At 38.4% G+C, this 12,643-nt stretch overlaps 1 protein-coding gene across 1 annotated transcript in view; it reads left to right on the forward strand.

The window, feature by feature from the left end:
* The window catches only part of LOC105031221 (immunoglobulin-like and fibronectin type III domain-containing protein 1), a 28,133-nt gene extending 15,701 nt beyond the window's left edge, over window positions 1-12,432 (forward strand). Inside the window, exons 14-24 of the mRNA XM_010905536.4 lie at window positions 282-423; window positions 1,067-1,360; window positions 1,543-1,839; window positions 1,946-2,125; window positions 2,306-2,434; window positions 2,597-2,905; window positions 7,996-8,081; window positions 8,999-9,191; window positions 10,181-10,477; window positions 10,790-11,116; window positions 11,209-12,432. Coding sequence (XP_010903838.1) covers window positions 282-423; window positions 1,067-1,360; window positions 1,543-1,839; window positions 1,946-2,125; window positions 2,306-2,434; window positions 2,597-2,905; window positions 7,996-8,081; window positions 8,999-9,191; window positions 10,181-10,477; window positions 10,790-11,116; window positions 11,209-11,213 — 2,259 coding nt within the window. The 3' untranslated portion in view covers window positions 11,214-12,432. The remainder of the gene's footprint in view (window positions 1-281; window positions 424-1,066; window positions 1,361-1,542; window positions 1,840-1,945; window positions 2,126-2,305; window positions 2,435-2,596; window positions 2,906-7,995; window positions 8,082-8,998; window positions 9,192-10,180; window positions 10,478-10,789; window positions 11,117-11,208) is intronic.
* The last annotated feature ends 211 nt before the right edge of the window (window positions 12,433-12,643 follow it).

Here is a 12,643-nt window from a genome sequence, read left to right on the forward strand (position 1 = left end):
TCAGTAACCATTAAAAAAGTATTCAGAGGAACACCAATAATAATACAATAATAATATAACAATACTACATGCACTATTTATGAAAGAAAAGTTTAAATATCAAATTAAACTTTTTGCCATCATGTTTTTCCAACTGGTTCCTGTTTACAGCTAAACTGCAAAACACACAAATACTGTAATTGCAGATTCAATGCAGATTTCTGTAAAATTATTATTAGTGAACTCCAACCAAGGACAACGTTGTTTTATTGTCTAAACACTACTTTTTGTTTCTTTTCCAGATAAAAGCATCAGATCATATTGAAACAATACATGATAGGGCCTTTCATAGGCTTATACTGAAGAACTGCACAGAGGACGATTCCGGTGTATACCGTTTTGAGGCAGATGGGCGTAAAACGGAGGCCATGTGTATTATAGAGGGTAAGGAATTGTATTTTCTGGTTACAATATTTTTAGATAGTCAATATTACCATCTGTAGATGTGCCACATACAGCTCCGGAAAAAATTAAGAGACCACTGCACCTTTTTCTTTCCTTTCCAAAAAAGTTGAAAAGGAAAGTTTTGAGTGAGGAACAGAAACATTCAATTTGCTGTGGTCTCTTAATTTTAACCCTTCTGATCCTCACTCAAAACCTTCCTTTTCAACTTTTTGGGAAAGGAAAGAAAAAGGTGCAGTGGTCTCTTTTCCAGAGCTGTATATTCATACTATTCAAAAACTCTAAAGAAAAAAGTACATTTTTGCAAAGGATATAATTAGGGTTAGGTTTGGGGTATTAGGGGTTAGGGAAAGTGTTAAGGTTAGAGATAGGATGAGGTTTAAGGTTAGGCTTAGTGTTAGTAGATAGTTCATTTAAATGTTATTGATAGTGGGTAGGGAGTCTGTAAAGCATCTGATTATCCAAATAAAGTAATAATAATCATTTTCAAGATTGAGTTGATTTTTAATATCCTTTTTGTCCAAATGCACCATACCCTAAAAATGCAAATCTAAGTAAACTAACATACACTGTAACGTAGCTATTCTATATGATTGTAGTACTGAATGTGTGATCTACATTCTAGACCCACCGAGAATAAATCCTGATAACCTGGCTGACTTCTCGAAGCCTGTCATAATAAAGGTTGGCCAAAGTGCTACTTTCAAGCTGTCTTTTATGGGTCATGAACCAATGAAGATCACTTGGTACAATGAAGATGAGGAGTTGGAGTCTGACAAGCATATCCACATTGAAAAGTCATTGTCAGACAGTCGTCTCCTCCTCAGCAAGTGCCAGAGGAAAGCGTCAGGAGAAATCAAGATCAAAATAAAAAATGAATGCGGAACCATTGAGGCAATATCCAGGTTGATTGTGCTGGGTAAGTGGGATAATTTTAATATATTGACATTTACAAAAATGCTTGGATTATTCTGTTTATACCTAAATATGATATCAGGGTGTTACACAGTAATGGCAACATGGATCTAGCTTCATATACAGCATTTTATCTAGGTCTAGGATAAAACAAGCCTGACTCTGTTACCTTATATCTTTTCACAGACAGGCCAAGTCCTCCCCTTGGACCTGTTGAGATCATAGAAGCATCTTCGTCTGCACTTGAATTCAAATGGAGGCCTCCCAAAGACGAAGGTGGTTGTCCAGTTATCAACTACATCCTGGAGCGCCAACAGTTAGGCCGTAACTCGTGGATGAAGCTAGGTCAGATCCCTGGAGAGGCCAAGTACAGGGACACCAACATAGACCATGGAAGGAAGTATTGCTACCACATTAGGGCTGTAACTGAGCAGGGAATCAGTGAGGTCATGGAGACGGATGACATTCAGGCCGGTACAAGAGGTAGGACATAATCTGTCAGAAGATTGAAGCATTTAGAAATATAATTGGGGTGTCTCAAAGGGGAGGATGACCAAGAGCTTTGAAAAATGTTGTGTTGTTCCCTTAGCATATCCCGGGCCTCCTTCCTCGCCCAAAGTGATCAGTGCTTTTGCGAACTGCATCAATCTAGAATGGATTCCACCCTCCAACCCTGGAGGAACTAATATTGTCGGATACCACCTGGAAAAACGCAAGAAGGGAAGCAATCTCTGGGGATCTATCAACCACATGAATGAACCTATCAAAGGTGGGAATTTCAAAATGTGGTTCGTCATTCAAGTGACTTTCTGGATTTCTGGATGTATATTGTAAATTGCTGTAAATGCATTGGCACCCATTTAATGGTGTCCTTTAACCACACTGAAGGAGTGCTGAAATACTGTGGAGATATATTTTGATCCCCGCATGATCACACCTGCTTCTACAGGTCAAGCATTCGCTGTCAAAGATGTGATTGAAGGAATGGAGTATGAGTTTCGTGTGGCAGCAATAAACACATCTGGCGCTGGAGAACCAAGTACCCCATCAGAATTTATTATTGCAAGAGATCCTAAGAGTAAGTAATATGATCTGTTCCGGGGATAAAGAACAAGCAATGTTCAGAAAAGCAGCAATCATTTGATTAATTAATTTGACTGGAAAGGGATATTGTTGTACACTGAACTGTTGTCACCCACAGTACACTCTTCTCCCCTTTCAATTTGTTCTGTTCTTTCAGAGCCCCCCGGTCAAGTAATTGATTTGAAGGTGACTGACTCCACCTACACTACATTGTCCCTGGGTTGGACTAAACCAAGGGAGGAAGAAGGAATTCAAGATGAAGCCAAGGGCTACTTCGTGGAGCTCAGACCAGCTACAAACCCAGAGTGGGGACGCTGTAACAACAATCCCATCACCATGACCTCCTATAACATTCTGGGTCTTAAGTCAATGGCCATGTACTGGGTGAGAGTGATCGCCACCAATTCTGGGGGAGATGGGGAGGCAAAAGATTTAGACAACTACATCTTGGCTATGCCGCCTCCTGGTGAGTGATATTAAATCAGCACAATTGGTTCCTAAGGCCCAAAATGAATGCCACTCTTAAAAAACAAGACAAACTTTTTAAAAACAATTACAAATGAATTGCTGTATTTTAATACCTGTTAACCCATATAATGTAAGGGTGGTTCTAGAAATGCTAAACTGAAAAGAAATTGCTATGTTGGCACATTTATGATGCTGTCTGACCATAGCACTGCCCTGCAGTTTGATAAATGACACTGACATGTCATCAAATGGCTCCAGTTCTATAGGAAGATAGCAATGAAATAATTTTGGCGTCTTTAAATATATTCGTACAATATGCCAAAGAATCCTACATACTTATTGTAAAATAAGTAGTGGAGATTATGAGATTATTTAGTCTCTTCTGTTTTCGGGGCTATATTAAGATAAACACCAACATAAAACTTACCAAACATCAAGATATTGTATGTCAAAAACCTGGTTAAGTTTCCAAAGGCTGACATTTGGCTGAAAGTGTATTTTCCAAAAGAAGAATGACCCCAAAGTGTTAACTGACCCTAGAATATTTTTTTTTTCATAACTAGAGAATTCTTTCAACTTGAATTCCATTGAAAACCTGTTGTTGGAATGAGATGGCAGTCCTCAATTATGTAATCCTCGCAAATAGACCCATGTATAGGCAACCCCGTTTACAAAAACGTTGGGATGTTGTATAAAATGTAAAGACAAACAGAATCATTTAAACTCTATATAAATTAGAAAATAATACAAAGACAACATATCAAAATTTAAAACTGAGGCATTTTATGGAAATCACTGTATGGGCTCAGGAACTCTTCGAAAACCATTGTGAACAAGTATATTCCTGCATCTACAAATGCATTTTAAAACTTTACACTGCAAAGAAGAAACCATTTATAAACAAGAAACAGAACCTCCATTGCCTTCTCTGGGCCCAAGCTCATTTAAGATGGACTAAGGCGAAGTGCAAAACTGTCCTGTGGTCTGACAAATCAAAATTAGAAGTTATTTTTGGGAGTAATGGATGAGGCATCCTCCGGACACAGAGAAGAGGGACCACCCTGCTTGTTATCAGCGCACAGTTCAAAAGCCAGCATCTGTGATGGTATGGCAGTGCATTAGTGGACATGGCATGGGTGACTTGCACATCTGTGGAACAGAAAAGGAACAGAAACATTCAATTTGCAGTGGTCTCTTAATTTTAACCCTGTTCCTCACTCAAAACCTTCCTTTCGACTTTTTTGGAAAGGAAAGAAAAAAATGTCCGGAGCTGTATAAAGGTTTTGGAGCCACATATGCTGCCATCTAGACAAATCTTTTTCAGGGAAGGCCCACCACAAATAGAATAATCAACCACTATTAAAATCACATATCAAGCTAATTGGCTTTTATGTCTGATAAATTGTAGTGATTTTGATTAGTTCAGACCATTTAAGACTACAGTTAAAACCATTATTAAGAAGTGGAAGGTGCCACGACAGTGTACAGTAGATCAGGCTCTCTCTCCAAACTGGATGACTGGGCAAGGAGGAGACTGATCAGAAAGGTTACCAAGAAGCCAATGGCCATATTGAAGGAGCTTCAGGACTTTATAGCAAAGACTGGTCAATGTGTGCATGTGACCACAATATCATTAGCGCTCCACAAATCTGGCTTCTTTAGGTGGGTGGGGAAAAAAACACTCAAGACTACATTAAGTCTCGTTTGTGCCAATTCAAATATTTGGTCTGAATGCAAAACGATGTCTGGCGAAAACCCATTACATCTTTACACCCGAAGAACACCATACCTACAGTAAAGCACGGCAGTGGCAGCATCCTGTTGTGGGGGTGTTTTTCTTCAGCAGGGACTGGAGCATTTCTCAGGATAAGGAAAAATGGACAGTGTAAAATACCAACAGATTCTTGAGAAAAGAAGTTGAAAAAAATGGATATATTTCACGTTTCAACATGACAATGACCCAAAAGCACACCACCAAAGTACAGTGGCTGAAGAAAAACCTAAAACCCTTTGAGAAGCTGTGTGATGACTTGAAGAGTTTAGTCCATAATAAGTTACAGTGCAGTTTAACTGAGCTTGAATCATTCTGGAACAAACAAGAAAAGGAACCAGGCAGGCCTAGTTTGGCCAGCCTGCGATAAGAAGGGATGAATATTGTTGCCCTCGCTGTAGTCGAACAGGGGTCTCACATGTGACAGGATGTGTCTTTAACCACAACGACACTAAGCTGTACAAGTGTCGGTAAAGCGTCTCAACAGATTATTTTGTCATGCATTAACATCCCGCCAAGTTTGAATATTTCGCTAGACACCATTAAGCATTGTGTTGAACTGACTAATGTTTTTTATTAAGTTTACCTCCACCACAAATAGCATCTATGTCACTTGGCGTTTTAACAGTTTATTAGCCAGTAATAGGCTTAATAGTCTCTACTAACTTACGATTTGGATTTGGCATAAGAATTGATCAATTACTAGCGATAATACAGATGAACTTGACACTGCCAAAGCTATTTCATTTCATGGCACAATGTTTGTTTTTCTTTCATTCGTGAATTACGTTGATACAATAACTATCAATTTAACAATTGTCAGTCACTCACTCAATAAGAGACATTTGCACTTCTTGGCCATCTCTGCTTAAACAGTCCGGCAAAAATAGGCAAATATTGCATAGTCAATGTGGGCAAAGTTAGTAGAGACATATTCAATGATTCTCATGGCTGTAATTCAAGCAGAAAGTGGTTCCACAAAATATTAACTTAAGGTCTTTACTTTTCCAAATAGGGAAAAGTAAAAAGATGATGTTTCCTTACAAAAGAGGATGTTTCTGGCAAACAGTTATGGTTTACCTTTAGCAGTGTTGCTGCAAATTTGCAGCAGGGTCATATTTTCATATGCAAATTAGGTGTGTGGCAAACTTCTGGTGGATCTGCGGCAAACCTGTGGTGGACTTCTGGCTAACTTTGTGGAAAATAATTACATTTTCATCATTTAGCAGACACTTTTATTCAAAGTGACTAAAAGTAAGTACAGTAACCTACAATCCTGACTTCTAATCACTGAACCACTGACACCCAATTGGTTGTTAATTCTATTTTCTTGCTGCAGGTTTGCCAGAATATTTACTGTTTGCAGCAAGTTTGCTGCAAATTCATGTTTATATTTTTTTTCTTGTTACCAGATGTTTACTAAAGGTTTGGCACAACGTGCAACTTGTGGCGAACTAACAGTGAAAATGTTTGCCAGTAGTGACAAACTTCTCATTATTGCCAGAATGTTGCTGGAAGTTTGCTACTGGTAGCCAACATTGGCAAACTTGTGGCAAAAAGTTGTATCTAAACTTGTGGATATTGTGGGTCACTATGTACAGTTGGGAGAACAAGTATTTGATACACTGCCGATTTTGCAGGTTTTCCTACGTACAAAGCATGTAGAGGTCTGTAATTTTTATCATAGGTACACTTCAACCGTGAGAGACGGAATCTAAAACAAAAATGCAGAAAATCACATTGTATGATTTTTTTTTAATTAATTTGCATGACATAAGTATTTGATCACTTACCAACCAGTAAGAATTCCGGCTCTCACAGACCTGTTAGTTTTTCTTTAAGAAGCCCTCCTGTTCTCAATTCATTACCTGTATTAACTGCACCTGTTTGAACTCGTTACCTGTATAAAAGACACCTGTTCACACACTCAATCAAACAGACTCCAACCTCTCCACAATGGCCAAGACCAGAGAGCTGTGTAAGGACTTCAGGGAAAAATTTTTAGACCTGCACAAGGCTCGGATGGGCTACAGGACAATAGACAAGCAACTTGGTGAGAAGGCAACAACTGTTGGCACAATTATTAGAAAATGAAAGAAGTTCACGATGACGGTCAATCTCCCTGAGTCTGGGGCTCCATGCAAGTTCTCACCTCGTGGGGCATCAATGATCATGAGGAAGGTGAGGGATCAGCCCAGAACTACAAGGCAGGACCTGGTCAATGACCTGAAGAGAGCTGGGACCACAATCTCAAAGAAAACCATTAGTAACACACTACACCGTCATGGATTAAAATCCTGCAACGCACACAAGGTCCCCCTGCTCAAGCCAGCGCATGTCCAGGCCCATCTGAAGTTTGCCAATGACCATCTGGATGATCCAGAGGAGGAATGGGATAAGGTCATGGGGTCTGATGAGACAAAAATAGAGCTTTTAGTTTTTTTGGTCACAAGCTAACTCCACTCGCCGTGTTTGGAGGAAGAAGAAAGATAAGTACAACCCCAAGAACAGCATCCTAGCTGTGAAGTATGGTGGTGGAAACATCATTCTTTGGGGATGCTTTTCTGCAAAGGGGACAGGACAACTGCACAGTATTGAGGGGAGGATGGATGGGGCCATGTATCACGAGATCTTGGCCAACAACCTCCTTCCCTCAGTAAGAGCATTGAAGATGGGTCGTGGCTAGGTCTTCCAGCATGACAACAACCCGAAACAAACAGCCAGAGCAACTAAGGAGTGACTCTGTAAGAAGCATCTCAAGGTCCTGGAGTGGCCTAGCCAGTCTCCAGACCTGAACCCAATAGAAAATCTTTGGAGGGAGAAACCTGAAGGATCTGGAGAAGGCCTGTATGGAGAAGTGGGCCAAAATCCCTGCTGCAGTGTGTCCAAACCTGGTCAAGAACTACAGGAAACGTATGATCTCTGTAATTGCAAACAAAGGTTTCTGTACCAAATATTAAGTTCTGCTTTTCTGATGTATCAAATACTTATGTCATGCAATAAAATGCTAATTAATTACTTAAAAATCATACAATATGATTTTCTAGATATTTTTTTTTTATTCCGTCACTCACACTGGAAGAACACATGATAAAAATTACAGAGTTCTACATGCTTTGTATGTCTTTTTTAATCTTTTTTTAAGTCTTTCAATGTCTCAAACTTTATCAAGTTTCAGACTTGACTGTATGTGTTCATTACAATACGTCTGAAAAACTAAATGTAAACCTAAAATATGGATTTATTATTCATGTATTAACGTATTAACAGTATCTTGTTTTTACAGCTTTACCATTAATACTTTTGGTTTCTCCTAGTGAGACCAAAATTCACTGATCGCAAAATGAAAAGCTTCATGGTCGTGAGAGCCGGGAATTCTGCTAGAATCAACATAAACTTTGTGGTCAGCATAACACATAACACATGTAAACAATGGCTTATCCTGTCTAACATTGGAACTACTTGTAGCTTATTACTTAAAAGAAACACACACAATAATGGATTTACAATGGACAATTCATTTTCAGTGAGAAGGAGTTGTTACTGGTTTTTGGGATCATAAGGATAAACATTTTCTACAGTATGTTTGGTAAAGTAAAATAATTAAATAATGAAAATACTGTGACCTTACCGTAGTGCTGATTAATAATTAATAAATCATTTTTTATTTATTGACAAAATACTGTTTATGAATAGCTTACAAACATTTATGAATGAATAAATTACCATTAAACTATTCAGTAATCCATTGTAAATGTTTTATTGTGTTCATTTAATATACAGACGGGTGACAAATAACAGGAAATTGATCAGCAATTGTATACATGCCACAGAGCATGATGTTAATGTTAAATGTGCTCACTTTTTGTTGCCAGCTGATTAGAAATTAATGGCTGTGTGTTGAGTTATTTTGAAGGGACAGCACATTTACACTGTTACAAGCTGTACAGTCACTACTTTACATTGTAGCAAAGTGTCATTTCTTCAGTGTTGTCACATGAAAATATATAATCAAATATTAGCAAAAATGTGAGGGGTGTACTCATTTTGTGAGATACTGTAATTGCTGTATGGAAGCATCTGCATTTGTTCTTCCAGTAATTTCTTCAGGTTCCCTTTAATTTGTCACCCATCTGTATATAGTGCTGTCAAATTACAAGTATCAGTATAACAAAATAAAATCTGCTATTCTGTGTTAGTGTGAAACTCTGTGACCTGGAATGTGTGGCGCAGGTGTAAAAGTGGGGTTTGCTTATAGTATCAATTCTCTTAAAACCCCAAACAAACTCATCTGTCAATTTCTGCTTTGTTTTTTTGTAGGCTTCTCCTATGCCAACCATAACATGGCTAAAGGATGGGATGCCTGTGTCAAAACGTGTAACCATAAGCAACTCAGATATTACATCCCAGCTTCTGATCCCCACCTCTGAGCGTCAAGACACAGGAATTTACTCTGTCATAATCAAGAACATGGTTGGTCAAGAGACCTTCAGTGTAGAGATCAGAGTCACAGGTAAATGCACACATTACAGTCAAAATGGACCGATAATGGCAGTAACAAACACAGTCCATAAAAGATCACTTGTGAACACGACTATTTGCTTGATAATCAAATGGAAATCGTCCACTGCACTACATATTTAAGTCAGAGGTTAGATTGTGGGAGTCTCATTGTTGTATATTTACGTTTGGCCGGTAACCTTATTGAGACAAACCGTGTCACACATTGAATTTCAACAGACAATACATAAACTTCGCTGAAAATGTGTTTTCTCTGAATTCGGTAGCATCAATCATACTGAATGTGTGTGCTGCACCTTTAAATTAGGCGGTAGCTGCTATAACCTTCTCTGCTGTAGTATAATCAAGACAGTTTATGCATTTCATTAGGGCAAAATCAAACTATGCTTTAATCTTTAAAGTTATGCTGACATAGTCATAGGTACCAAAAAATACAACCAATACCTTGATAGCCTTTCTTCCTTCTCTTTGGCTTGTTGCTAATGACAAGCCAAACAGCCAAACTGTCTTGCTTGGGTGATGGTAATTCCATCGATGGGAACTCTTAAAGGAGTAGGTACAGAGACGACATTCTCTTGGCATAATTAGCAGTTTATTTGCAAATAGAGAGACGCGTCAATATATAGGACTAATTATACATCAGTTCAAGAATTTCCATAACACTTGTTTGACAGGCTGTGTAGCTACATCTACTGCAGCTTGCCTAAATCTTAAGTCATTTGAATGCCTGTTTATATCATGCTTATGTTGGCAATAGCCTACTGTTACAGTAGATGTCAATCTACTATAATATACCTTTCTGTTACAAACTGTCCATCTTGTCTTTTGTGTCCATGCGGCAGCAGAGTCACGCAGTCAGTGAGTAAGCAGTGAACAGCAGTAGAGGGGGCTAGGGTAGCAGATCCCATTCTAGAACATCCACAAATGCAGCCACTGTTTTAATGAATGGTTAACAACCATATACTTTCTGCCTGGTTACAGATGATCCCAAACCTGCCGGCCCAGTGGTGGTGGATCAGAATGTTCCTGGAACAGTGACTGTGACTTGGACTCCTTCCCCAGATGAGAAGAGGGACGACAGGCTATACTACATTGTATCCATGCGTGACTCTGTTAAGCGTATGTGGCAAACTGTGGCTGACCGCCTCTTCAATAACAAGTTCACAGTCCTCAACATCATGGCGGGACGAGAGTACTACTTCCGTGTCTATGCCAAAAATGACATGGGGCTATCTGAGCCTTCTGAGTCACCAGTCTGGGGCATTACCAAAAAAAAGGGTTTGTTACGATTATTACAGTATGTGCCATTATAGATGTCATTGTCAGATGTAAAAATCAAATACCACCTTCAAGAGGAAACCAAAACATGTGTTTTTAAATTTGCAGTTTACCAACTTGTCATTGAATGCAAAACAAACTCCAGCTGTCCTGAAAAAGTACTCAGATCAAACTTCTCTTTTTGCAAAGTATAGTAGTTAATGACAGTTACACATTTCTTTAAGACACATTTAACCTCTTAACAAATTTACAGAAAAATTGAACTGCTGAATCATTAATTGTGACTTCCCCATGCTTGTTTCTATCATCTAGATAAATTGTCAATGAGTTTCACCCCATCCAAGGACTGCAGCTTTGAGACAGTGCCATCATTCTTGGTTCCACTGAAAACACACAGCAGCCCTGAGAGCTACGAGTGCTACATGAGTTGTGCTGTAAGGGGAACTCCTACACCCCATGTCTCGTGGTACCGTAACAACGTCAGCCTCAACACCAATACCAACTACCTTATTACCAACACTTGTGGCGTCTGCTCCATGGTCATACTAAGGGTTGGAGCCAAGGACAGTGGGGAGTACAAAGTCATCGCAGACAATTCCTTGGGGAGGGCAGAGTGCTCTACAAATCTCACAGTCCAAGGTATAAAATCTATATATTTTGCAACACTGAAATATAGTATTTACAATATGTGTAAAATAATGCATTAAAATAATGTTTCCTTTATTTTTCAGAATAAAGTGGTTCAACAGTCATCTTTACAGCTTCCAGTTCTGCTTATTAAATATTACATTGAGAGTAACCATAAACAATGAACAAAGCTGAAATGGTTGCTGAATGATTATATTCTCAGAGATTGGCTGTGCTTTTTAATTTTAAAGGTTTGAAAAAGAGAAACATGCAATATTATTAGAAGTTTAAGATGGTTTGAGTGTTATTGAAAATATCCTACACTATGTTTAGCATACTGTAAATAAACCCACATTGTGTTGCACAAACTTTAGTTTGACATAAACTGACGTAAGAGAGACAGTAGAGACAAAATCATTGACTTGGAGAACCCCATCATTTCAATGTGTAATCAATATGTTACAATTCACAAACACTGTGTCCACTGGCTATGCTCTCTGCCCACATCCTCCTCACAGTTCCAAAGTAATGCACACCCTGCTTTTGTTTTGCCAACTGTCACACGGCTCCACATTTTTCTTTTACTGCCAGCATGCTGTCATGTTCTTTAAGAGGATATATTGAAAGTTAATTACGGATGGTAATAAATGAGAAAAATTCATAGGCATTACTTAGTTTGACCTTAAGTACATTTTCTGCTTTACTGGTTTCAAGTTTCACGAAACTGATATGTTGTACATGACAGTTCTCTAATGCTTGTTGACTTTGTTGGCCAATAAAATGTTAAGGCATTCCATACTATGCTCATACATTGACATTTACAAGCACATGAAATGGTGTACAAGACAATTTTAAATTTTCACTGCAAGTCAAAGTTGTGATAATAGATGCAGTTTATCTTAATTTCTGTCTTTGTGCGCATTTCAGTGTACTTTTCAATCAATGTTTAGTTATTGAATTTAATGTCTATTGGCCATATTGACATTTCTAGCCTGCATTTATGAAAGTAATCCTCACTTTCCTTTTTCAGTTGCATTACAGTTTTTGGATGGAAAACACTATGGAGAGTGAGGTGATGCAGCATGGTTTTGTAGTATTATTCACGGTCATGGACCCTTTGTGGCCCCTGCAGTAAATACCTTCCAGATCATCAAGCTTCTCAGATTAGCCTCCCATGTCAAGCTCAAACTTGTATTATTTTGCCTGAAATATTCACAACATACAATCAATCGTGCTTGGATTAAGCAGAATTGTCAAGGCTAAGAATTTATAATTGGCTTTATGTGGTTTTAAGTTTGTGCATTCTATTAAAAAATGTTTTAATCAAATACTGATTGCATTACAGTGATTTTGCCCAATACTGTTTAGATAAAAAATACACCTGCAGTCCATGCTGAATCATCTGCAAAAATGTACATGTGTGCACTGTCTGTAGAGACAAACAAATTCATTTTAAACAAGCAACATTTTAAGGAGGTAGAGTAGGCCCTTTTTCAGACTGCACTGTATAACCTTCAAATACTGCATGTGTGTGTAACT

Source organism: Esox lucius, chromosome 17 (assembly GCF_011004845.1).
Source record: "Esox lucius isolate fEsoLuc1 chromosome 17, fEsoLuc1.pri, whole genome shotgun sequence".
In the NCBI taxonomy this organism is placed as follows: Eukaryota; Metazoa; Chordata; class Actinopteri; order Esociformes; family Esocidae; genus Esox; species Esox lucius.